This window comes from Anser brachyrhynchus (assembly GCF_964034855.1).
Source record: "Anser brachyrhynchus genome assembly, chromosome: 4".
Lineage (NCBI taxonomy): Eukaryota > Metazoa > Chordata > Aves > Anseriformes > Anatidae > Anser > Anser brachyrhynchus.
This window is the reverse complement of record NC_137698.1, coordinates 59,950,028-59,976,567: the sequence shown is the minus strand read 5'-3', so window position 1 is coordinate 59,976,567 and position 26,540 is coordinate 59,950,028. Positions and strand designations below refer to the sequence as shown.

The window sequence follows — 26,540 nt, the reverse complement described above, 5'->3', positions numbered from 1 at the left end:
CCACTGATCTTCCTAATCAGTTTTTAGTGGGAGGATCTGTGATTCTGGAATCAGACTCCAGTACTAGACCGTGCAGCATGAGTTCATGGCATTAACCAAATTATTCAGATCAGATCATTCTCAGTGTCAGCACAGTAAAACAAGCTCATTTTGAGAGTGTAGACAGTAAAAAAAAAAACAGAAATTTTGAAAATCTGGAATCTCAGTTACAGACTTGTGTTGTCATCCTACCATTTTCCATACCTGAACATACACACACACACTCAGCAAAACAGAAAATGTTGCTTACATAAAAGACTGATGATGTTGTCTTTTCAAATTCTTCCCAACACTGCTTACTTCTATCTAAAAGAACACAAAGTATTAATTGTAGTAGACTAAATATTACACATTATTAAGTCACTTTAACTCAGTTTACAAGATTACAGCTGCAGCATGTTGGATCTCCTCCGTGCTAAAGAGGATGGTGTCACATAGCTGATTTATGTCTTGAATGCTTAGTGGAAACATGGACAGTTGTCTGTGCTGACCAATGATGAGAAACAAAAATAGCACAGATGTTGCCTACATCAGCTATTTCATCCCTGTGTTCAGTTATAAGACGTTTATACTTTGCTGAAGCTTTTACTCTTCCAAACTGTGAAAGGTTGTTTTCCTTTTATGTAATGAAGAGAAATTTGATCATCTCAAGTAGCTGTAGCCTACAGGTAAAGAATGGCCAAAAAGTTAATGTAACAGGCCATGATTAAAAAAAAAAAGTCTGGGTTCAACTCCCACAGGAGACTTTCAGTGCCAGAATTTCTAGGATGACTGAAAAGGATGACAAGATGAGGTTTTCATAGACATTGCTATTTTAAAAAATTGTCTAAGGACTCACAAAACAACCTTGCAAAATTTTATCAAGTGCCTAGCTATCCTTATGGATTCATCCACATCTTTCAGTGCTCTTAAAATCTGACTTAATTTCTTGATGCCTCAATCTCACAGCCTTCCCTAATTTATATATATATTTTTTTATAAGATCACATTGGTCTAAGCATATCTCATCAATGGAAGTGAAATAAGTAATTGAATAAGAAGATTCTTGTGCACGTTTGTAGGATTGTAGCACTTAAAAACTTGCTACAGGAATACCTGTCAATAAGATGTAACCGAACCACAGTTTTATCTGTCCCAAGACTGGATCTAAGTACTGAAATGTTTTTAAGTTTGGTTCTACTTCCTCTGCCTGCCACAGGAGTGCTCGTTAAACTCTTTTCAGCTCCCTTATTTTGTCCAGAAGCGGAAATTAATTAACCACTGGTTTTATCTCATGCCTGAATATATTCACTCTGCTCTCTCATGGAAGAATGCTTTTTCTTAATCTAATTGCACAGGCAATCCTCGAGTTCCCAACAAGGCAAGACTAATATAACCTTTTATCAATATTGACAGTAACTTCTGCATTTGCGCCTCCAAAATTCATACGCTCTTCCACTTCCCACGAGCTTAAATTAGTAACTACAATTTAAACAAGCAGAAGACAGTTCTGAGCACACAAACCCCTCCCTTCACTTCTCCTCTTAACAATACATTTAAAAGCACGTTAATGCACAATGCTACTTCATTTTTTGCAAGCCAATCAATCAGCTCACCATTTACATGCTTAAATAGGTGGGATGCAAAAGGAATAGCAGTAGTTTAGACTGGACAGAGCTCTCTCTGCACAGCACTGTTTCAGCTTTATTGGTCACTTACCTCATAATTTAAATCTGCCTCAGCTTTTCTGGCAATTTATTAGCAATTATTTTTACAATTCAGAATTTAATCTATTCAACCATTTTCAAGGAGAAAGAAGCTGAGAAAAGCAGACTGATAAGGTTTTTGATTATTTTCACACCCTAATATCTTAATAGCTGTAAGTACAGGCAAGAACTCAGGAAGGGAGACTGAATGGTTTTCCGAGCTGCTTTTGGAAGGTTCTTGTGAAAAACAATTGTGATTTGTCAAAATGTAAATTATGTATTTTATCTACTACAGAGGGATACTGCAATATTTTTTGTGTCTTTTAATGGCAGTCAATCCTATGCTGCTCTGTCAAATATGCAAAACTTGGAAACTACACATGCTTTCTTTTAGCTACGCTGACAATAACATCTAGACAAGAGGCATGCTACTGTACACAGAAGCCAGACACTTAAATTTTCATATCAGAATAATAAAAATGCACAAGTCTCCGAGTCCAAAGTCCCTGGGGGCTATTCGCACTATGTAACTTATCTAGATAAAGTATCTAACCCAGGAGTTCTGGTTGCCCATACAGTCAATAAAGTTGCCAGACAGCAACTGTGCACCAGGATACCTGCTGAATACGCAGTAATTCTAGGCACTTATCTTAAGCATCTAAGATGACTTCCTGAAGTCAGATAGTCTGTACATCTGTGGCCAATTTCTAGTGTAAGATTTTTCATTCTTTTGCTATGTGAGCATGTGCAGATTATACTATTTCTCTCAGCTTTACCTGAGAGATCTGTTAAGGGATCTGTCAGAGGCATAAACAAATTAGACAAATTTCAGTCTTTATCTGGTGATTCAGTAGCACACGTACCTGTCCACCCTTAAAAGAGAGATCCAGTCGAAACCACTGCTTCAGAGGAAGGCTGAAGCTGGTTTTCACTGCAAGGTCATCTCCTCTAATGAGGTGCATCTGAATATGCACGCAACCTGATAGAGCAACAAAGGAGGAAAAAGACCATAAACACCACAGAAATGTTAAGAATGGATTTTCTAATGTATTATTCACAGTGACTCTGTCCACCAGCAGACATCTGTCATCAACAGACATCTGGGGACTCACCATGCAACACATCAACTCTAACAGAATCACAGGGAAACGCGTTCTATATCCTAGTTATGCATCTCAGGTGCTAATGCACAGACTGCCATGTGAAACCGCTGAATCAAAACCAGCTTGTCTGAGGGACAGACATTAAACCTATCTGTTGATCTCAAAAAACTAGACGTGACTGCAGCACGCAGCACAGGGAAACAGGGCACATGAGTATCTTACTCAGTGCTCATCTGTTAGCACGTGAGAGCATGATGACCAAGTACAGGATGATGCTAAGCCCTGTTCCTTGGACCTGCAGAAGCTGGGCTCACAGTCTGAACCTGTACGAACAGAACAGACTATTCTGATACCCTAGTCTACCACTGAAAAATGCAGGCCCCAGAACCTCTCCAAGCAAGTCTCAGACCAAGCTAGTCACTCCCAGGGGAGCTGTTATTTTTGTTTTGTCTTCTAAGAAACACATCCAGTTCATAAGGGAAATACAATGGATAATGGAAAACACGCCACAGTGTTATGCCAACTGTTCTAATGATTAATTATCTAAATTGGTAACAAGATACAGAAAATAGAAACTGCAAAAATAGTAGAGAGGAAGAGATTAGCAGTGAAACTTGCAAAGAAGGGGAAAAAAAACAACCTCGAATGAGAAAGCCAGGTGTGCACTTTCAAAACTCTGCAATCTTTTGCTTGCCAGCCAGCTCCCATCTGCCGAATTTCATTCGGTTTCAGAGACTGAAGAGCCTTCTTCTGGCATGAATGTTCTTCGACTGTAAGTGTTGCTAGACTAAGTGTTACCTCAACCTTTATTTTTGGAGTGGGAAATAGACTATGCTCTTGAACATCACAACATATGCAAGAACTTAAATTATTTGAACTTCTTCTGAGGCTATTCAAAATTCTCAAGAAATCTCATGTAGTAGGTATCTAAGAATTGGGAGCAATATTAAAATACCACTTCAATTTCAACACTTCAGTTTTCAAACATGACTCTTCAGACATTATAGTCAAAAAGCATTTCACGAGATCAGTTTCACAAAGTAGGGCTGATAATATATTTATAACTGTTGTTCCTAGGCACAAATCTATAAAGGCTGTATTAGACCCCCTCTGAAGGCCATTAATAAAATCCCTTACCTTCCTCACTTAGAAATACAGCAGGAGTACCATACATTTCTTTTGGATCAATAAAATACAGAATACCACACAAGTCCTTTTCACAGTGATGCAGTAAATACAGCCAGATTGAAACGGTGAACCTGCATGAGCAAAAATAAACAAAAAAAAAATCCACTCCTGATGAGAAATCTCCCTACGTAATTTGAAAAACATGCATTTCACTTTAATTTAGCCAACTGTATTCACACATGTAATCTTCAGAACAGCACACGTCCTGCACACTAAAAACACTCAGAGCAACTCTATGTAAGATTGTTGCATCTATGATCTCCTTATAACCGAGCACTTTTGTGGTACTGACATGAGAGGAGAGTTAAGGGAGTGTTATCTGAATCAATTCCAGAATGGTGAATCAGAGCTACTGCCAGATCCCACATCAACAGGGAACTGAAAAAGCAGCTGAGACAACTTGGAGCCACCCTCCTGCATGCAGACTACAGTACAAAATCCCCAAGTGCACATTCTTGTGATCTCGATTGTAGAAACCAGTAAAAACTAAGCTCTGCCTACCAAGCTATACTAACCAACAGCTGTGAAAATGTGCTTGGGAGGAGCAGGTGAAAATGACGTGAACGTCTGGGTAGTACAAATAGGTACGAATACTTGTCACAGAGCTGAATCAAAGGATAAATAAAGGTGGAGCATGATCAAACTATGGAGCAGTGCAAATTAAAATAAATAAAAAAAAGGAAGACCCAACAATGTTATCTACTGAGCAATTTCTGCACAGAGCTGGAACAGTTTCACTGGCTCTGCTGGCATTACAAAGCAGATTTGCTAAGGCACTAAAAGCAGAATTTGTACCACTGGATCTGATTTTAAGGAGTTTCTCTGTGCCAGACTAAAACTGCCTCCGTGCTACTGACAGGATCTTGGCCACTTATTTCCGTAACAGCAAAGTCAGCTAAATGCAGAATGCCTTTGACAATCCTAGCTTCAACATACAGCCCAGCAAAGCATTACAATGCTTTCTGACAAAGTTCTCAATAACTTCTGGAAGGAGGTATTGTAATTAAGACACAATGCAAGTATTTGTTGGGTCAGCTTGCCTTGCATCTCTTGCGAGAAGTTTCTAGGCACACAGTACCTCCTACCTTAACCAAGGTAAGTCTGAAAGTGTAACAGCTGCTCTCATGTTAAAAAAACAAAACAAAACGCAGATAAAATTTTCCCTAACATAGACTACACCTTAAATAGCCAGTAACATAATATCCTCCACAGCTGGCACATGGGTGAGGTAGACAGGTTTGTAAACCATGACTGCTTGTAAATATATCATTATGTGATCTACAGGCAGACACTGTGCTTCCAGCAATACCGCTTCGGCTTGAACATCGCTCTTTCCGTCTTTCGTCTCTGGCAATACAGCAAATTCAAATGCTGTACTCTCCATTTACTCCTGGACTGTCAGTCTGAGCACATAACCTATCTGGACAAATTTCCGGGGATGCAGGTGGGGACAATGCTGACTCATTTCACCTCCTCCATTGCCGCAGAGTGCCATGCAGGACGAGTAGTCCCTCACAGTCCCAGCCTGTCCCTGCTGCAGGCTGTGCACTGGCAGCTGCCTCAAATGACTGTTGCCTACCTCCACTCCTCTTCCTTTACATTGAAGCTCAACGACCCTGTTAAACGATAAAGGCAAATCTATTTTGGAAAGCTGCTTTCATTAACTAAACCCTTGACTGAAGTCAAACGAGTAACTTCAGTTTGATCCATCCGCTCCTGTTTGCCTCTCAGTGCAGGGGGAACCACCACTCACATACAAGCAGCTGAAGGAAAAATCTCTTCCACTTCTTAATAGAGCTACCCAAGGCTGTCATGCACCCACAGCACACAGACAATGCTTTCTGTTAGCACTGGAGAGAGAACCTGAAGTCAAGAGACATTTGGAACTGTGTGGAGCCACTACGAAGTTGCATGAATTCCCGCTGTTTTCTCAACCAGAGCTTCAGTACCAGAAGCAGAGTGCACCTGCACTGGCGAGCGAAGGGCAGCAGGCTATGTAAACCCGGCTGTCACCCATCCTAAAGAGACCAAGAGCTAAAAGCTGCTCTGTAATGACAACTTCAGACTTACAGGATAAGGGCTAATAATTGTGTGGAACCTGGACCGGTCGACAAGTCTTTGGCACTCTCTGATTACAGGCCAAACACAAAGCAGCAGGCAAGCTCAAGTTCCTGCAACCATTTCCCATTTCTGTGATAATGTTGCTGGGGTAACGGCATCTGGTGGAAGGGAGATTATGGATGTACACGCATGCACGTGCATGCGTGCACAAACACTTTTTTGTCTGAAGTTGCAAAATACGACTGAAGAGTTGTGACAGTTTGGGGAAGAGGAAGAAGAGCAGAGAAGGATGATCCTACCAGTGGGATTTCTCTGTAACTGCATGGTGTGCAGAGCTAAGTGGTTTTACCCCATCTGACTAGGACAGTTTACGCAGGGATGGTGGAAGGAAACAGTGTTAAGCTCAAACTGGATGATTTATCAAGGCAGGGGACTCTAATCACTAAAAGCTTGTCTTCTGCAAAATAACTAGTGTGAATTTATAGGGAAAAAAGCTGTTCTACACTGCCTGCCCTTGCAAGAAACCACTGCAATTAGTCTGCAAATGGTGTTTGAAATGCAGATCTCTTTGTAATGCAGAAAACCTCGGGCTAGGTAGTCATGAGACAGCTGTCTGATCATGACAGCACGTATCAGCTAACCTACCCTCCCCTAACTGTACATAACCAGCTCAGTTTCACCTACCACTGGTATCTCCTACAGTACATCTTAGTGCAGTGCTGTGTAATTATGCCTCTAAGGTTCAGGTTAATTCCCTCCAAAAATAAAATCAGAGAACGGAAGGAATAGCTCACTAGTTTCCTTTTGAGCCTTTTCTCAAAACAGCAGGCAATATTCCTTTACTTTGTGAATACAGCCCAAGAATTTCAGTACACCCTACAGCCTTCAATAACCAATTGTGGCCCGCTTCAGTTACTTGCCTATACTTACATCGGATAATCAATCTGATGTTGCCTGACTGTTTCAAGTTCTCTGTTTTCAAATTGTTCAAATCTCTTCACAATTCCTGTCTTCTCCCCACTGGAAGCATATATGAAGTTGAGAATCTGAACGCCATCTGCAAAATACAGTCTTTCTTAATCTGCCAGAAAACAACCATTGATAACTGAGCAATTAATTAGCTCACACTTGTATAGTCAAACATTTGAGGTACACAACAGATTAAAAATTAACACAAACTTTCAATAAGTCTTTAAGCACAAGTTCATTCACTGTTCTTAAATGCATTATAGTCTTGAAATGAATAACCCACAGAAAAGTGAAACGGAGTCTATTCCCAGCTGCTGTTAGAAGCAGGGAAGACAGGTATTTACATCTAAGATGCTTAAATTTGAAGCAGAAGTTAGCTTAAGCAAAAGTTAGCAAGGAGAAAATTTACGTCGCTCATTTAAATCTCATTCTATCTTTGGTTATGCCTACGTGAGATTACTCCACAGCTCTTGGGCTTGCTCTCCATTTTCAGGTCTCCCCTTTATACTGTACGTGTGAATAAATACCAGTTCTGTTCTTAACTGATTTACGTAACCCTGTAATAAATCTAACTGATAATGCTGCCCTGATAAGAAACTGGAAAAAGATGTTCAAAGCTTACTCAAGGCATATCAAGAGGTTTCCTAAAAATCAAGCAATTTGTTACAAACTTCTTAAAAAAAAAAGAATAAAATGTTATTTCCTCCTTTTTCTTGGTATTCTAAGTGTTCTTACCTATAAAGCAATTAGATAAACCGTAAAATGTTTCACGCTGTTGTCAGAGTTCACATGCTTGGTCTCTAACAAGTATTTTAGAAAGCCCCTGAAGGCAGCAACTCCCTTGCTTCCCTGTTCTTTTCAGTGCATTTACATGCCAACGTGGCAAAACCAAACAATACAAATACCTTTAAAAGATTTTCTAGGAGAGAACCCTTTAGAAGGAAATAACCTTTCTGGTTAACAACAACAACAAAATAACAACAACAACAAAAATTTAAATTTGTAAAGCTAGAGACAGGCGGACAGGAAAAAAAATAATCAAGAGAACTCCGAGAAAACCCAGCAAGCAGAGTTGTGGGTTTCAGAATTCATAAAACAGGCAGGCCAAAATAAAGACTTCATATTTAGACCCATAAATACTAAAACTATAAGCATAGCCCCAAATAAAGTACTTCTCTTGCTAACCAACAGGATGTACCTGATATAATTTTTTTTTTTGTATACCACTCCTAAAGGTTAGTATTTTGTTATGTTAGCAAATTGTAAATGATACAATTCTTCTTTAGCAGATGGTTATTTTTCCTTGTGATTTGTGTGAATCTATACCTGAACAGAAAACAGAATTCAACCAAAATGGTCAAATACAGCATATTTAGTTTTTTAACACTAGCATAAATGTTGAAAAATTAGCATTTCTGAAAAATAAATTTATTAAAAGCATATTTTTAATTTTAAAACTATTAATTTTAATAAAAACTGGTTGTTCATAATTGCTTCAGCAAAAAAAAAAAGGAAAAAACTACTGTAATGTTTATTTCACTATAAAGTCTTAAAAAAAATCTGTTTCCAAGTATATGGCACTCATCTTAAGCAGAAAACATGAGACGTCCCATATGAGAGTTATATATGTAAGAACTGCAGGACTGACGTTGAAATAATGCAATATGGGACTGAACAACTCTCTTTGAAGGAATGGCGTCCATTGACCTCAGCGAGTTTTAGATAAATATTTTGTGAATATGCTTAGAAAATAAAAGGCAGTGCTGCAAGAGATCTCCAGGCTGGCTGTGATTAAACAAGCTGACTATGAAAGACAAGATGACTTTGGTCATTTGAAGCTCCAACCCTGCAGTTACTAAGCTTACACAGTCAACAATGTGGGCCAAGTAAATCGTTCCACACAAAAAGCGTGTACCTGTAATAAATGTTAACAGCTTACAAAGATGTTATCTGGGTCCTGTTAGTCCCCTCAGAAGAAATTAAAAAAAAAAAAAAGTGACATTACACATACCGCTTTCATGAGGGCACTGGGGTATCTTGTTTGCCTGGAGCATCCACAAATAGTCAGTGCCCCACTGAAGACAGACTTTGTGGTCTTTATACGGGCGTTCAAAAGGCGGAACTGCTTCTAAAAAAGTGTAATTTTTGGCTACTGCCTCCTGGTAGCTTTCATTCTGCTCAACATCATAGCTGCTAACTAGTTTGTGACTAATCCATGCATATAATATCACACTGTGCACCATTATTGAGTTTCTGATGATATAATCATCCCTGTAAACCATGATGCTTGGGAACTTCAAATGCACTTGCCGAGTTTGACTAATGTAAAGGTTCTTCTCATCCTTCCACCTCCTTCTGTATACTGGTACGCCAGTCCTGAACTCTGAGGAGGCTACCGCTTCCAAGTTGACGATACAAGGCTTAGAACATAAATACTGAACTAAAACCTCAGAATTGTTAAGAACTTTCTTTTCCAAAATGTTTAAATGAATGAAGTCCGCATAATCCACGTTTCGTTCAAACCGTGGAGTAACAGCTGTTGTCCGTAACGTCTCCTTTCCAAAGGATGGCATAAAATTCTGGAAGGAAAAACAGACAGAGTAAAACCACTGTGTTAACCAGAGAACCGACATGTGCAAGATTACCAATACACTGTCAACAATAATAGGACACTGCAGGAGCAGGAGGTTTATACACAGTACTCAGACTCCAAAATACCAGGATTCCTTCACACAGCAGGTGCATATGAATTACTAAAGAGATACCATCAAGGTTTTAACAGTAATAACTCACCTATGTTGACTTCTCAAAGCCACATATGCTTCCCAACAAAATGTACTTATAGGGTGTATCCTTCTGCAAGTGCAATCCGGTCTACTAAGATACTGACTTTCACGTCATGCTATTTACACATGTTCCCTGGATCAAGCCTAAAGAATATATACAGAAGTGCGCTGGCATTTATTCATCCTATCGTTGCTGGCTGGCACGGCTGCAGCCTGGTATTTCTCTCTTTCTAAAAAGTTAACTAGTTGTGTTACCTCTCATGCGGGTATCCAAAGAGCTGGAATAACGACTAAAGCAGCACTCTGCGGTTTCCTGAGAATGAATCCATGTTCTGAAAGCATTTAGGAACTTACTACAGAAACATTCCTATCCACAAAATGGGCTTACAAATCTGGGCAGCGAGACCAGCAGAAGACATTTGCTCAGCTTTTGCTCTCTCTCGCTATGCCCATTATATACTTCGTGAGTTCTTGGACACCCGCCAGGATTATCCTCCGCGCTGAAGTTGTCGTATCCAAAGCTTCAATCTGCTTTTTTTTCTTTCTGCTCAGCGGTCAGTGACTGGATTGATGTGCTGCCAGGATACCAAGGATTACTCGGCTCGGAGGGCCAGCCACTGTCACTGCACTGCTGCCAGATTCCCTGATCTGTCTAAAACATCCCCAGTCGCCTCTTAGGACTGCCAGGCAAGCCGGTAGTTAGGATTACTCAAAATGAGAGGCTCTGTTTTCAGGGACTTTTAACTTTGCTAAGCTTAAACAGATTGAATTGAAATGTATCTTGGATCTTGTACCTCGGACTGATGGCTTTTTCACTGCAATTCTCAAAATATTTAAAAGCTTCAACCATGTGGCTTGTACATTTCTAGTTATTAGAAGCATGTGCTGTGAACCTGCAGGACAAGACCTTGCCCATGTTCCAAGATAGGGATCAGTAAAAATCCCTGATGATAAATCATTTTGTTTTTTATTTCTTACAAATACATTGCAAGTCCTTGAAAGCTACTCTGAAAAAAAATAATCTTCAAAACATGTGAAGCTGTAAATATTAGGAAAAGCTACAACTAAGTTTACCTGTACTACCTCCTCCTTCCTACAGATAATTTTAGATTTAATTGTCTGACCAAATGCTCTTTTTCCCCTTTATTCAAAGCAGAAGTTGGAAGACATAACTGAATGAAGAAACTTTTGGATGAGAAAGGTGGCTATCACAGCTAGCAACTGGATAACTCTAGATAACAAGATTTATTTACTTTTATTGGTCTTTTTGAACTTGTCGCTCAAATTACTTCCCACAAGAACAACTGACTGTTCCTTATCTTCTCGTGTCCGACGAGAGACACAGGAAGCCAAATGTGCAATGATGCTGAGCATAAACACACGTAAGCCCCCAAATGTCTGTTTTGACCAAATAAAATGCCATAAAAAGGAAAAACGCTCCATGATGTTGGGATCTAAGCTTTTTACAATAGGTAGTCTCTTCAGAGTAACAGCCTTTCTCTCCCTGTCTTATTTCCCATCCTATAAAATTCTATAAAACTGAATTAGCATTTCAGTCACTAGTGGCAAAGTGCAGCAGAAATATTCCTTTGAATATAACAAATCTATCTGCAGATCCGTGTTTATATGATGTGTTTTATGAAGGACCTACTGAAGAGGATAAAAAAGGAATAGCAGAAAGAGGTTGGTGTCCGTTGGAAGTTACTATCACAACCTGCAATAAAACACCTGCACAAACACCAATTAAAAAGCTGATTAGAGAACCTTGATTTTGACTCCGATACCTCTCAGGCAGAGATACTATTACGACATGTTTCTTATGTAAACCTTTTATGGTTATAGATATCTCTAAAGAACAGACACAACAGCAAACACAAATTACGCTAAACCTCTTCCACTTGATGGATACCATCCATATCTATCAAATACTTTTTGACCTTGCAAGAAACAGTATGTGAAAACTGCTTGATCTGTATGATTTATTATGATTTTCCTTATGGCATGGCCCCCAGTTTATAAAAGTCATGCCATTTGGTTATCACAAAACATTGAAGTCTACCAGGTAGACACTACAAATCATCGTGTTACCACTGCATGCTTACCGCATACACGTATTTACAGCTACAAATCATCCAGGCAGCTCTCAGTTTTCCCAGGGGTTTCTCCAGCACAGAGATATGGGAGCTGGCTCCCAGCAAAGACAGCTTGGGTCTGGCAGGGTTCATTAGCAAAGACGCAGCAGGATGTGAAATGTGGCCATCCGGCTTCCAATGAAAGGCTGACTGGCAGAAATTATGCTAGTGGTGTGTTTTTTTTTTTTTTTTTCCTGTGGTGGGGATATCCCAAGGCAACTCAAAGCCAGCTCCTTGTAGTACAAACTGCTCCGAAAGCACCTAAGCATGACAAAGCGTGACCACTGATGCATAAGGTCAGCTTCAGCTGCCTTGCCCTCAGTGCCCGCTCTGCAAAATGGCTCGCACAGGCTTAGTCAAGAATCTTTTCTTTGTATTCTGTGGTGCCTCAGGTATTGAGGCACAAACTGCAAAAATGCACGAAGCACAGTCGGGTGTGCTGTTGCACCACACCTCATAAATCCTTCAGGATGCTCATCCAGCAAGGAACACAGTGAAAAGACCCCCCCGAGTGATCCCACAGCGATGCAGCTGTGGCAGACCACGGACAGCAAACTTTTCTAGACAGTGGCTGAGTCTGTTCCCACCTGGTTACCTCTGTACATCGCTCTCACGTACTGGGCAGCGTGCCTATTAAATAAATCTTTCTGTGAGGAACCCTAAACATCACTTCCCTCAGCATTACCTCAGACAACACAGGGTTAATTGTACATAATCTCTGGCTACAGAGAGCTAGGATGAAAGGATTACACAATGAGTGTGATTATGAGATTTAAAAGTAAAATTTTCCCAGTGTAGTAAACAGGCCAGCTATGGTGGATTAAAAATGGTATCATGAGACAGGCAGGGCTCAGCAAGAAAGGCACAGAGGCTTCATTGTGTGGGGCAACTTGATTGTAAAAGCCGTCCAAGTTTTCTTCTTGGATCTTTTTCTTAAACCTGCTGAACCTGAGGGAGTGAGCCCGAGCCATCTCACCAGTGCTGGGGTAAAATCACTGTGGGAGAAAATCACAACAATTAGTAGGAAAGTGTGCATTTGCAGTGGTGAAATACCACAGAAATGGTGCCTTCACTCACTGGAATATGATCTCAGCGGGATAAGAGCTCACCCTTGCAGAAATTCCACATGAGCCTTTGGGATCACACCAGTTCGCACCACGCCTGAAGGTAACCCCAGTCCTTTACCTGCGCACACCCGCCACGTCACGCTTTTTTAGGATGTGTGAAGAGGAGACCTGCCACAAAAGGGTGCCGACCTGCTCCTATGTACCCATACCGGGTACACAAACGAAGACTTGGACAGGAGTTTGCATTTCGCAGCAGCAAAGAGGGGAAAGAAGCTTAGTTCAGCAGACGCCTTTACAACGCGATTGTTTCCAGCGGCTGATGCACCCCGAGGCAGACACCAGAGGCACCCCACTCTTCCAACCCTAAGGGTTCAAAGGGGTTCAAGCTAAAAGGGTTCAGTTTAAAGGGCTTCACTACACAAAGCTTGCCAGCCCCGAGCCCCCCGGCCCCCCGGGGCCGGTTCCTCAGCCCCGCCACCATTTTACGGCTCCCGGGGGGGAGCGGGGCAGGTGCTTCGCCACTCACCGTGAGGAGGAGGAGGAGGAGCGGGGGGACGCGGCGGGGCAGCCCGGCGGGCTCCATGCTGCCGCGGCGGCTCAGCAGCAGCAGCAGCAGGGGGACGAGGAGGCGCCCATCGGCGTGGCGGCGCTGCCCACTGCCCGGCCGACAGGGCTGCGGCGGATCCGGCTTCCTGGAGGAGGAGGAGCCGCCGGCCGGGCAGGGCAGCGGCTCGCCCCGAGCAGCAGCCGCCGCCGCCCTCGCGTCCCCTGCGGCCTGCGGGGAGCCTGCCGTGTCCTGTCCCCCCGTTCCGCACCGGGAGGCGAGGAGCACGGCTCCGGGCGGCCGCCATCAGCCCCGGAACCGGCAGCGGCGGAGCCTCGGTGGAGGAGGAAGAGGAGGGGGCCGCCGCCATCATGGCGGGGCTGAGCCGCACGCTGGGCATCTTCGGCGGCTTCGTGGCCGTGGTGGGGGCGGCCCTGTACCCCATCTACTTCAGGCCGCTGCTGCTGCCGGACGAGTACAGTGAGTGCCGGGGGGCCGCAGGGAGCCGGGGGGCGCCGGGGAGCCGTGTCCCCGGAGGTCGCTCGGCGCTGCCACACGGGCCTCCTGCCGTCTGCCCGCCGCCCGGCACCCCGCTGCCGGCGGCTGGTGGGGCTCCTGAGGGGGTTCTAGGAAGAATGACCAAAAATAGGGCGGCAAACTTATTGATCTTCTCCGAGGGACTTTAGCCTCGCTTTGGAAGTGAAGTAAAATGTAACTGAAAGCAACGGGAGTTATTTAATGTTGGTGAAGCTGCAGACTGCCCCCAAAGACAGGTGTTCTCCCCTGTGTTCCCATTTAAAATCCTTACTCTTTTTCGCCTACCTTACTCTTTTTTACTTGTGGTGTGGTCTCCAAAAATATTATGTGTGATTGATCATTACGGAAGGGAGAGAGCCAATGGATAATTTCCTCACCTGTGTTTGCAGGTTACATAAGCAAATGATCTCTGTCAGGAATTTTTTTAAGTCTCCGTTTAACACATAAAATGGGCAGTGTACAGTTAGTAAATACTTACACTTGGTATTTCGTGCCTGATTCTAGACTTTATTTAGCACATTCTGCTCAAACTCTCCTTGGACTGCACCGTCAGTAACTTCCCTTCCACCTTGGGATATTCTGTGATCCCTGTGCTTTCCTTGATGCTCACCAGTTGCCTGAGAGCAGCACAAGCACTCACCGAACACGTAGAGGAGAACATGGACTTTCATGGTTGTGGTACTGCTGTGGAAATAATAATTTTAGGGTTTGGGCTACAGAGGTTTTAATTTTCTGAGTACACTCTAGTAAGCTGTATAGCAACAAAACTTCTAGAAGATTGCTGCCCCCCCCCCCCCCCCCCCCATTAACTTGAGCTGTGGGTGAATACTCATTATTTCTGCGTATTGGGAAGCTGGGTCTGCAGTCGGACATCTGGGTTTGCATCCCGTAGTAATCCTGCAAGAGGCGAGAATGGATTGTAGTTCTCGAGTGACATTCAGCTACGTAAACATGGAGAGCCATCTTTTCTTTCTTCAGCCTCGTGTTTCTTGTGTGTCACCTGAATTCTGCACAAGTGAGGCACGGTATGCTCGGGAACAAGTCTTTTCTGTGTGATACTCACACATCTTCAGAGGAGTTCCTAGAGGTTTAACAAATAAAATGGAAGATACTTGGGAAAACAGCGTGTAATCAAATTGATAAATTGTGCACACAGGGGTTTCTGACTTAATTTCATAAATAAATGCTATAATTTTATAGCTTTTTAGCATCTCCGTTTCTAGCTTTGATGTTCCTAATATTTTCATGTCTGGGACTAGTTTTAAAATAGACTATTTCCTCATACTAAACACATAGTTTAGTGGCAGCATTGAAACCTTGAGATCTTTCCACCTCTTCCACTTAGATTAATTAATGCAGCTGGTTGACAGAATCTATTTGGGTTGACGCCAGATGGGAATAAGGCATTTTCTCAGTAGAATCCATGTTTTTGCTGAATTGTGAGACTCTGCTCCTTCCGCATCCTGTGAGGTGGTTGTCCTGCCATCGAGACTGGCTTTTTCTCATTTTTCTTTGTTTTACCCATTTTCCAAGTTGCTTCCAGGCCCCATCCTAGACTCCCTATTGGCCATTCTGTGTCCAGTCTCTGTGTTTCTTGTCTGTTTCTTCTCTGTGCTGGTTTCTTTGCCTGACCAGCCAACAGCTCTTTCTGATCACCCCAAGTGTGTTTCAGACAGACCTCTCAAATTGATTCCCATTTTGATCTCTGCCTCTCCTCTTATTTTAGCATCCATCTCATACTCTTTGGCTGTCCTTCTCCATGTCTAGGAATAAGTCTGATTCCTTGCCCTAATTGGTTCTGTTTTCTCTGAGTTTTACACCCTATTGTTTGAAAATGGATTGAGATTTTGTATGCTAAAGAGTATGGAACAGCAATTCTTATTCTCAGTGGACAGAACTGAGTGCCTGTCCCCTTGATATTCCTGCTAGTGTCTAGTAGCCTTAGTCATGTACCTAGACAGCCTGATAACATGCAGTGCTTGTGCATTCTCAGTGTGGTAGGATGTGGAAAAACTTTAGTTTTAAGGTGGGCTTAGTTCAGAGTTTCACCTGAGACAGTGCACACAACAATTTTTTTAGAGGATTAAGAAGTTCAGTGGGATTGACAAAAGGCTAATAATCCAGACAAGCTTTGACTTCCTTTTTCAAAGCACTACAGTGGTAAAGCACTTGACTGGAAAGGGGGAAAAAAGGGAGGGAAACAGGGAAAATGATACAGTTTTGTCCATTTTTCTTTCTGGAAGTGTTTTGATTTAAAAAAACAAACAAAAAAAACCTGAGACAGGCCCACTCTGTGGAAAATAACCTCCTAATACTCAATTTCATTAAGTTTGCCAGCAGTAATTTTATAGATGCTGCCATGAAATCTGTTTGTGATGAGACAAAAGATTTTTCAGGACCTGAAGATGGGGATCACTGGTTCTGGAAGTAATAAATCTTTTGAGGAGTTTTGCATTGAGCATGTGAGGGGTAGCTCCTAAAAGTACCGGTCATTGCTTAAGTTATGGCATCGCAACAGGTATATCAGCATTTTTTAGAAAAGTAGTCATTACTTTAAGATGACTATCTTACAGGTTGTAATCTCTCAGAACAAACTAGCTGTTAGTTTCCTTGCGAAGTGTGAATGCAACATTTGTGTTGCATACACAGATACTCACCAGAGTTTTACTGTGTAGGATTCAGAATGAATGTAATTTTCAGTGTTGCTTTATTACGTACAGGCAAGGTGTCCGGTATTTTCTTTTTATAAGTAGTGTTCTTTCTGTTTTGTTTTCCAGAGAAAGAACAGTCAATAAACCGAGCTGGTATTGTTCAAGAGGATATTCAGCCTCCAGGTATACTCAGTTCACGTGTTTGCATTGATTGCTTTAAAGGTCTTGAAGTAAGACCTGAGTATTTCTATAGATTTAAACAATACAGTGAAGATTACATTCAAAGAATACATGTATAATAAACTTATCAAGAATGTGTTTTCTCAGGTTTACAAATTACGGATTTGCTAAACCTGTTTTCAGTTGATCTAACTGGTCAAATAAAATTGTAGTTATTCAGTAATCTTCAGTCTTTCTTAAACAGTTTCCACAGCAGAAAACCAGCTCAGAGTAAAGGAACCATGAGTGGTCTGGGCTCTAGCTGTAGAAAATACCCTGTTGCACCCTTGTTTTGTTGAGTACTGCTTTACAACTCAGCTTAACCACAGTTTATGAGGAAATTATCAGTAGCTTCCAAGCTCATGGTAGGAGGGTTAAGGCAGAAATCCGTAACACAAATGGAGGTTTTGAATGCAACGATAATAGCTTTTTGATACCTCCTATTCCCCCATTCTTTTCTACCTCTTGTTGGTAGGAAAGCATGGAGGAACAAAACTGTAGTATGTCAGACCATCCCTGATAGTTTATTGTCTCTTAGGTAACAGAGTTGGCAATTCATTATGCAAGGTTGGCATTTCTTGTTTAAAGATACAAGAATGCTTGTCTTGATGAAACAGTTTGTATTTGAATATGTTAAAGGATAACTTATTCCTATTTTTAGAAAAGCCTGACAGCAGCAGCAGGGGAAAATCCAATAGGATTAATGCCATGTCCTAACTACGCACATCAGTTAATTCGTCAGTGCAGGACTTGCTTTCCAAGAAGGTGGTGAAATGTTGAAGAAGAGCAGGAAATTATTATGAAATAGGAGCCTGGTAAATCTGCCTTTTTATTAAATAGTAAAGAAGATTGGACTGTCTCATTTATCCAAGATGCAGGTACTTGATGACTAATCATCCTCAGTATAATTTTTTAATTCAAATTTAGCTGCCAATAAGAATTTATGAAATCCACTAGTTGAAAACAAAATCCAGCCAAGGTGCAGTTCTAGTGTTTTTTTTTCCCAACGATCTTGGAACACCTTACATATGGGTGTAATAGATTTTCCATTATCTGAAGCTTAAGGTCAAGATGAGGTTGACTTTATAAATATTTTTGCAACCTTAAGCAGAGCTGAGAGCTCAGTGCAGAAAATGTTAGATTCTTTCAATTTTTGTCCACAAGGCTGGAATAGAAGACAAGATTTGTTTGTTTGTTTGTTTTCCCCAATGCTCTAGTTATGAACTGCTGGTATTATCATATTTGATTTATAGGGTTAAAAGTGTGGTCTGATCCCTTTGGAAGAAAGTAATGTCGCTGGCTGGGTGCATTGCAAGGCAGAACTGAAGACGGACTCTTCAGCTGTTTCTTCTTACACTGAAGTGTGCCAGTGGGTGTCGCTGGAGAAGAATTCTGAATATGCTGTGTGGGCGCATGAGGAGCAACAAACGCTACTGGCTGGAATGCCAAGAGGAAGAAAATGCTAATTTGATAGAAGGTGCTTTGGTAACAATGCACAGATTGTTAGAGTGCTGAAGGATTAATTTTAAAAGTGAAATATTTATTTCCTTGAGAAAAGGGAAGAAGAATTATTTTTGTGGTTAATCTGTAAACACTTCTAGAAAAAAATATGAATAGACTAAATCATGCAGACCACTGCAGTTTCCTCCCTAGTTTGAGAATTACTTTTTGTGGTTTTATGAAAACATGATAGAAGTTTAGACTGAGAGAGACCACTGCAGATTTGTGCTCTCTTATGCAAAATATAACACGGTGAGTGTGAATTTGTACATTAAAATTTCTTCCTTTCAAACCAATGTGTATTTTTATTTCATCATTTATTTTGCGAGTAGTGCCAGCCATTCTCTCATTTCTCCTCCTGGATAGGAAGGGGGAAAATAGCATGAAGAAACTCATGGATCTAAATAAAAACAGGGAAAATTAGTGTAATCTATTGCCATTAAAATAGATTTGGATAGTGAGAAGCGAGCAACAAAAAAAATAAAACACTCCAACATTCCCCTCTCCCCTCCTCTTCCAGGCTTAACTTCACTTCTTCATTCCTGACTCATCTTCCCCAGCCCCCTAGCAGCACATGGGGAGTGGGGTTCTAGTGAGTTTGTAGCAGTTCCTCTGCTGCTCCTTCTTCCTCACACTTCTTCCCTGCTCCAACGTGGTCTCTCCGCAGGCTGCAGCTCCTCTCAGGAGAACCTGTTCCAGCATGGGTTCTTCATGAGCTGCAGTTCCTTCAGGAAATAATCCAGCTGCTGTGGTGTGGGATCCTCCATGGGTTGCAGCATGGATATCTGCTCTGCAATGGTCCTCTGCACAGACCGCTCTAGTGCCTGAAGTACCTCCTTCCCCTCGTTCTTTTCTGACGTTGGAATTCATGCTACTATTTCTCACTTTTTTTTTTTCTTACTCTGCTTGTCTGCTGTTTTACCTTAAATGTGTTTTCATAAAGGTGCCGACCACTTGGCTGCTGGGCTGAGCTTTTAGAAAGCACTTAAGCATACTGGTCATCAAAACAGCCTAGTAAAGAATTGCCCCTGCTGAAGATCTTTACCCTAATTGGATGTTTCTCTTAACGATAGGTTCTGAATAAATGATGTTTTCAGATTTCAGAAGAAAGAAGCGCTCTATAACCTGCAGTTGTTATGGTTTGTATCCTAACAAATGTTGTTGTTGAATATAGGTGTATCGCATACATATTTATCTTGAATATGCTGTCTTCTTTCCTTGGATTATTCTTAGTATTTCATTGTGGGACAAACGTTTTGACCACTGCAAAATCATGTACATTATGTAGAATGTATGTGCAGTGAGTGTTATTTATAAAGTTGAGGAATTAATTTGCTATTTTTACAGACATCATGTGGCTTTATTAATGACAGATAAAATACTTGACTTTTATGATGCTCTCTTCCAAAACACCATTCTGTTACTTGCTATTCCTTTTCTACCTTTTGTTGTAATTCGCTTCCCATTCAGACACGTACTTCCTCTCCTGTTTTTTTTTTTTTAAGAATCTCCTATTATCCCAGTAAGCTTTACATTTTTTTATTTTATTTAATTTTAATTTTTTATTTTTAGCTTGTTTGCTGGGAAAATGTGAGCACACTTGATTCTTTTGAGTTCTCAGGTGCTCTTACATGGTAGATGATGGCTGAAGCCAGAGTTCATCCAACCTCAGGGTTGTTGACACAAGTTTCACTATGTGGCATAGCACAACTCTGTCACAAAGCTAATTCAGTCTTTGCTAGGAAAAGAAGAATCAAACTGAAGAGCAAAGAGTTTTTTATCACTTAACCGTTTCTTCAATGAGAGCGTGAAAATGAGGGAGCCTTGCTTTCTTGAGCAAAACAAAACGGTGATGAACCAGAAAGTTGCAGCACACTTGTTTCTTCTAAAATACCTTTCCAATGGAAATAAAGCATTGCTTAAATACAAATAATCTGTCTATAACTGACTAGTTACAAGCCAAGGAGTTCTAGCAGAAACTGGAAATTGTTCAGTATTGTTCAATAATGCTGCTTAGTGACACAAAGCATACATCATGGTAATGCGGAATAGTTATTAAACTGCTCCTTCAGGATAAATGATGTGATGGAGGATATTAAATTATTTAATTTGGAGTTAGGAGATAAGACAGTCCCTGCTACTCTTCTGTGTTGTGAACTTGAACAATTTGCTGAGTCTGGATGTTTCCTAGACAAATATTAGATGGTTTCAGAACAGCAGCTGCGTGCTACCAGGTTCTGAGCCTTTTGCCTTCATTTCACTTAAATGTTGCAAAACACTTGAGTACATGAACTTAATTATTTAGAATTTATAAAATCCAACGCGTCTGTTGGTCATGATCTCTAGTTCATTCTGGGGCAAAAATGAGATGACAACGCATGCAAATAAGCTTGATAAGTTTTGTATTTTTGTTGTTTTGAATTTGCAGCAGTGCATATTTGTTGCATACTACCAAACTACATTGAAGCAAAATATTGTGTGTTTGTTTTAATGATCATAACTTTTCATTTGCTGTATTCAACCTGATAAAATGGGTGATTTGCCATTTCTTTAAAGTGTTAGGAGAGTGAATGCCTTTTTCAAAATCTTTTGTATTTTGTCTGCATAAAACTAATTACTCTTCTTGCAAACCAATACAAAATAGAACTGTTAAGTCAACAAGGAACATACTGCGATAATTCTCAGTTTACACTGAAATTTTATGCTATTGCTCTGGCAGTTGCCAGTTGCCTGGAGACTTGCCCGAGACTCCTGTGGGAAGTCCTGATCCTGCAGCTGGTTTTCTGGGCGTGGTGACAATGCTTTGCTGTGCTCCTGGGCACTGTACACAAGCCTTTCCATCTCCTAACTGCTCAGCTGCAGGTGAAGTTGGATAGATAGCAAGTTGTGCTCCCTAGAAGTGTTTCCTTATCTTGCTCTGAAGTTAGGAGGTTTTACTACTTTTGTAGCCTGCAGCAACTACTGTTTTTCAGCACAAGCACACAAAGATGTTAGATGTTTATAATAATTCATTATTTTATATAATCGCTAGCACTTGGAAAATCTGTGTCTAATCTGACCTTCAGAGAGGACTCCATTTTATGGTTTTAGTCTACTTGTTCTGATTGTTGAGATAGACGGTTTGGGACAAAACATTTGATTAAAAAAAAGTTTTCTAGGAATGTTTTTTAAAGTTATTTATTCTGTAATATGAATACTTATTTATTCAACTGGAATATGAACAACAAATATAACTTCAGCCTTTGGTGGACTTGGATTAAAGTTTGAAACACTGCTTTGACTTCCTAACAAAAACAACTGGTTGTACTAAATTTGGACCTGCTGCAGTAAGCTGATAAATTTTGAAATTGTTAAAATTTGTGCTATGAAGAATAAGTTTGGCATTTTGGTCTAAATGCAACGTGGTTCAGACACATTGCGGACTGTTGATGCAATGAAGCCCTCAAATGCAAACGCTGCAGGAGGAAGAAATATGGCAAAGGATACTGGCAAGAAAGAAAAATGGTATTTTTAAATATTTGCTGATGACTGCACTTGATTTATTGAGCTAGTTCTCACTGGTAAGGTGAGAAGGGATTTTTTTTTCTTTTATACGTAAACACATTAAATAGCATCAACTGATCTGCAAATTTTACTGTATATGTGCTCGCCCAGAAAAAAAAAAAGAAACCTGTCCAGAAAAAAAAGCAGTTTTTATGATTTGCAGTTTTCCATACCAAAATAAATCTATTTTCCCTTCTTGCAGTCTAGCAATAATTAACTACTCATTTTCTCAGAAATGTGTACACTCCTACTGACCTTCTTCGTGTTAACATGCAGACACAGCAGTAAATGAAAAGCTACATTGACTTTTTCTGTGGTGCCACACAGCCCAGATAGAATGTTTGCTAGTGGAAGGAAATTATTTTCCAGCTTCTGAGAAAGTGCTGCGAAAGATAGTTTTTATGTGGACAATGCATGACTGGAGGGCAAAAAACAAAGTGCAGGGTACAGCATATTAAAGCTTTCTTTTTCGCATATTAGCTTAGCAAGAAAAATGGTACGGTGTTTAAGACACTGTCTTGGAAATTAGGAGTGTAGTGGTCAATTCCCTGTTCCACCACAATTTTTTTTTCCTGCCAGCAGGTAAGTAACACAGCTTGTCAGCTTCAGTTCTGTCTGTAAAATAAGAGTAATAGTACTCCTCTTCCTTGCAAGGCAGGATGAAGATAAATACAGGGGTTGTTTGTTTTGATATTCTGGAAGCTCACCTGTTTTTCACAATATTGACAGTTTGTTACAAGATCTCCAAATCTGAGTATAAACTTCTACCTGCAAGTTGAAGTGCTACCCAGCGTGTATGTTACTGCAGCCACGCAAAAAGCACAAAACTGGTCAGGTTTTGCTACTGACCCAGGTGTCTGCTCTAAGCAATTTTCAGGTGTTTTGACTTGTTACTTCCCTTGTCTTCTGAAACAATGGGTCCTACCTACTCACCTTCACATGTTAAAAAAAGTAGCTGCAAGTCCTGAGCAGGGGAGGTCAAGTGGCAGTTAAAGGAGGTGAGGAAGAACTGGAAATACTGCAGGAGAATAATGTTCTGTAGGCCTGGAGGAACACCTTGGAGGTAGGGTGGTGGGTTTGAGGAGGAGACAGGGCATACTGGTCAGCTGAATGGACAGGAGCATGAGAGACATAGGACATAAGTCCATGGGAAAGCAGCCTTCATTAGCTCTCCTGCTCACAAACTGGGATACCTCTTTCTCTCTTATATGTTTACACCCCAGCAGATCAGAGGCAAACATTTCTAAAGAAAGTTCCTAGTCAAGACAGTGAATTTATCATTAGAGGAGAGCACCTGAGGAGATTCAATATAACTATTCTTCACTCTAGCCTACCTTGAGAAGTCAGAAATCTTAGAATAATTCAGGTTGGAAGGGGCCTCATGTTGAAAAATGTATTTTAGGCCCCAGTTCACAGGGAAAGGTGCCTCCTTCACTGTCAACTTTATCCTGTAATTCAGTACGGTGAATATCAGCAATACCAATCAGGATAGAGGAGAAAGATACTCCCATTGCTTCAGCAGAAATTCCTGTAGGAGGAGTCCTTCTTCTCAGCCACCCATTCACTCCCAGAACTGGGTGGCTCAAGCACAGCTTAGGAATGTATTTATTCTTTCACCCTGGGAGAAGAGAAACCACTGTGGGTAATCAACCAGTTCCTTGGTTGATTATCTGTGACTTTTGGTGTGCCAGTGATTGTAGCAGGCCAGCTCTAGATCCAGATCTCCTCCCCACCTACAGAGGAAGGTTCATACAAGAGCTCTAACTTGTGCCATTACTGACTGAGCAGCACCACTAGGAGTCTTCTGAAACCTGGAAAGCAGGTAATCTCAGTAACACAATCTTCATTATCTGCTTGTAGCTTCCTCTGAAATAAGCTCTCCATTCCCTTAGTCCTTCCTATAGTTATCCTGTGAGTGGCTAGCACAGAATTTCTCATGGTTCTGTAAAAAGTCCCATTATAAAATCCTCAAATTAAGAACTTGGTTCTTGTTACTTTCCCCTGCATTTTCTTTGTGTTTTTAATATGGGTTATGTGATTTTGTGGCCTCTGCTACCTACTGCCTGCCTACCAATCTGCCTATGGATCAAAGCAATGATGCCAGCAGCACCAATGGCTGAAAGAGCCTCTAAGGAGCTGGAGAGGCATTCCCATACATTTAGTCTGGCAATCCTACTAACCTGTCACAGACTTCCCCCTAGTTGTTTTCAGCTGACAAGCTTTTGGTTTGTAGCAAAACCTCTTGTTACTATTCCCCATTGCACTAGTGCAGTTAATTTTGGTCCCATAGCTATCATTCCAGCTATTTCAAGTCTTTTGTACTGACATTGCCTCCCACACCATTTAATCAGAACATTTCATTAGTATACTGCTACTTTTTTTGTGCCAAACAACTAAATTTGTCCCAGGGTAGTTCTTTGAGGAATGAAACTATTAAAATCCCTCCAGGCCAATGACTTCCTTTTGTCATTTCCGCTTCAGTTCCATACCTGGCTTGCGAGTCTTATAACTACTAATTGCCTCCCACGTGACATTATTTAAATGCTTTGCTAAAGTCCAGACAGAATAAATCCCCTGAATTTCTGTCATGTTAACAAGATGGTTACCTGATGAAGTAGCAAGATTGATATTCTGACATGATCTGCTATTTAAATTTTTATTTGTATCCCCATTTTTCATTACTTTAGAGTTTGCCATGATCCTTGCGTGTTTTTTTCTGGCAATAATGACAGCTAGGCAGAAGTTTTCCAAAAGAAGTCACAGAAGTACCCAGACATCATCATACTCTTTTTGTCTGGATGCACCATAATGCATATGAAATGAAAGACTGGCACTGTCAGAACTAAATAAACACTGTGAGAGGGTTCTGCCTTTCCAGCCTAAGGAGAGACATTTGCTGGTATCGGTTATTTTCAAAAGCTCAAAATTTTACATTCTTCATGTCTCTCTGCCATTGATTATTGGTTCATAAGAAGTAAGCCTGACTAATAGAAAGTTGCTGGAAATTTTGTTCAAGAACACAAGGCTAGTTTTATTTAGTCACAAAAACTATCTCTCATCAAACTCACAGAAGAGGAAGGGCAGTTAGCAAACCGTATTGACAAAGTGTGATTATTTCAGTTGTCATCTCTGCGTTCATTAGCAAGATTATTCAGGGTGATGCAAATTAATTTACATCTGGTTCTGTTTTCCACAGGTCAATGGGTGCGTATTGCTTAGTAAGGCTCTTGACAAGGCAGGCATGACATACAGATAATGACTGCCTTGAAGAAAATAGGAACTTTCTCTTGGCTTCAATCCTTTGGATTCACAGGAAAGGTACAGATTAAGGCAAAAAATGTGATATTTCAACTGTGCCAATGGTTTTAATGGAAAGACACTGATACGACACTTTATGATTCATTTGTGAACTGTCACATCCTTTGGGATCTACCTAGAATATGACATGTATGGTATGCTCTATTGGATCCTAGAAATTCTGAAGATGCCTCACTCCATCCAATTTTATGCTATATTTACAGCAAGTCACTGCACCCCACACTTTTCCAGGAGTCTTCTCATGGTAATGTGTTCTATTTAAGGTTCCAATCGACTCTAAGTCTTAGAAGAGCAGAAAGTATTTCGTTCCTTTTATTTTCTGCCTTCAAGGAAAAATAAGTTTGCATACTACTCTCTGTTGAGACAAACATAAAATCTTCAAGACCAGGCTCAAGTTCCGGACTCTAATCATGATATAGGGGAGATTTCTAATCTTCTAGACCATTTTTCCTATCTAAGTTGACAGGCAGACAACTCCAATTCTAAAGTGGCCTTGCTGTGTGTTCTGCCAGTAGTGCAGAAATGCTTAGTCACAAATACAGTTTAATTCTGAAGAAGCATTCCATAGGATTTAGGATTAACTTGTTTAGGAAGCTGTATCTTGTGGCATATAAGGCAGGTATATATATACAGCAGGTATAAGGCTCCTTCCCACTTAATTCTTTCAGAATTAGGCAATGTTGACTCCTCTGCAGGTTTTGAGACAACTCAAGAGAAACTAATGTATACTTATTTTAGAGGGACCCTTCTTTACTCATGGTCTATCTGTCCTGGAATAGACCCTGAACTGGATTTTCAGGTCCCAACTATCTGAAAATACCTTCTGACAGTTTCAATAAAATGTTCTGAGTGCATAGCCTTCTTTGTGTATGAAACACCTTATGAAATGTTACCTCTACTGCATACAAGCACTGTGGTAATATTTATGTCTGCTTTGCTGATACTACCTGAATGGAAATAGAAGTTGTACCCTTCAGTCTCGTGTGTTACTTAATGTGTTGACTTTTATTGACTATTATTCATATTATCATTATCTCACTCAGAAGTATGTTAGGGGAAACCCCTTAAAACTGCCTGCATGTTCTAAGTATAGATGCTTTATGGTAGGCTTATGCTTGTGAGTATTTCTGAGTTAAATGCTATCTAATGGATATACCATTTTGTATCACCACTGAAAACAACACACTCTTTATAAAGT

General features: G+C 40.8%; 2 protein-coding genes across 2 annotated transcripts in view; one reads left to right on the top strand and one right to left on the bottom strand.

The window, feature by feature from the left end:
* SEL1L3 (SEL1L family member 3) overlaps positions 1-13,695 on the bottom strand; it is a 37,863-nt gene extending 24,168 nt beyond the window's left edge. The window contains exons 1-6 of the mRNA XM_080590848.1: positions 13,557-13,695; positions 9,057-9,624; positions 7,007-7,133; positions 3,965-4,086; positions 2,588-2,703; positions 290-345 (exon numbers count right to left, since the gene is read on the bottom strand). Of these exons, the coding sequence (XP_080446974.1) occupies positions 290-345; positions 2,588-2,703; positions 3,965-4,086; positions 7,007-7,133; positions 9,057-9,624; positions 13,557-13,613 (1,046 nt within the window). The 5' untranslated portion in view covers positions 13,614-13,695. The remainder of the gene's footprint in view (positions 1-289; positions 346-2,587; positions 2,704-3,964; positions 4,087-7,006; positions 7,134-9,056; positions 9,625-13,556) is intronic.
* Positions 13,696-13,920: 225 nt separating this feature from the next.
* SMIM20 (small integral membrane protein 20) lies at positions 13,921-18,773 on the top strand. Its single transcript, XM_080590904.1, has 3 exons — positions 13,921-14,054; positions 16,889-16,945; positions 18,235-18,773. Exons 1-3 carry the CDS (start codon positions 13,946-13,948, stop codon positions 18,270-18,272), a joined length of 204 nt encoding a protein of 67 aa, XP_080447030.1. The 5' UTR covers positions 13,921-13,945; the 3' UTR covers positions 18,273-18,773.
* Positions 18,774-26,540: the final 7,767 nt, after the last annotated feature.

What these genes read in the sequence shown, in the direction of transcription:
- SMIM20 (XM_080590904.1), top strand. Translation starts at nt 13,946, where the DNA reads ATGGCGGGGCTGAGCCGCACGCTGGGCATCTTCGGCGGCTTCGTGGCC. An exon ending in GCTGCTGCCGGACGAGTACA is followed by an intron (nt 14,055 to 16,888) that starts GTGAGTGCCGGG and finishes TTTGTTTTCCAG; the next exon opens with AGAAAGAACAGTCAATAAAC. An exon ending in AGAGGATATTCAGCCTCCAG is followed by an intron (nt 16,946 to 18,234) that starts GTATACTCAGTT and finishes TTTGATTTATAG; the next exon opens with GGTTAAAAGTGTGGTCTGAT.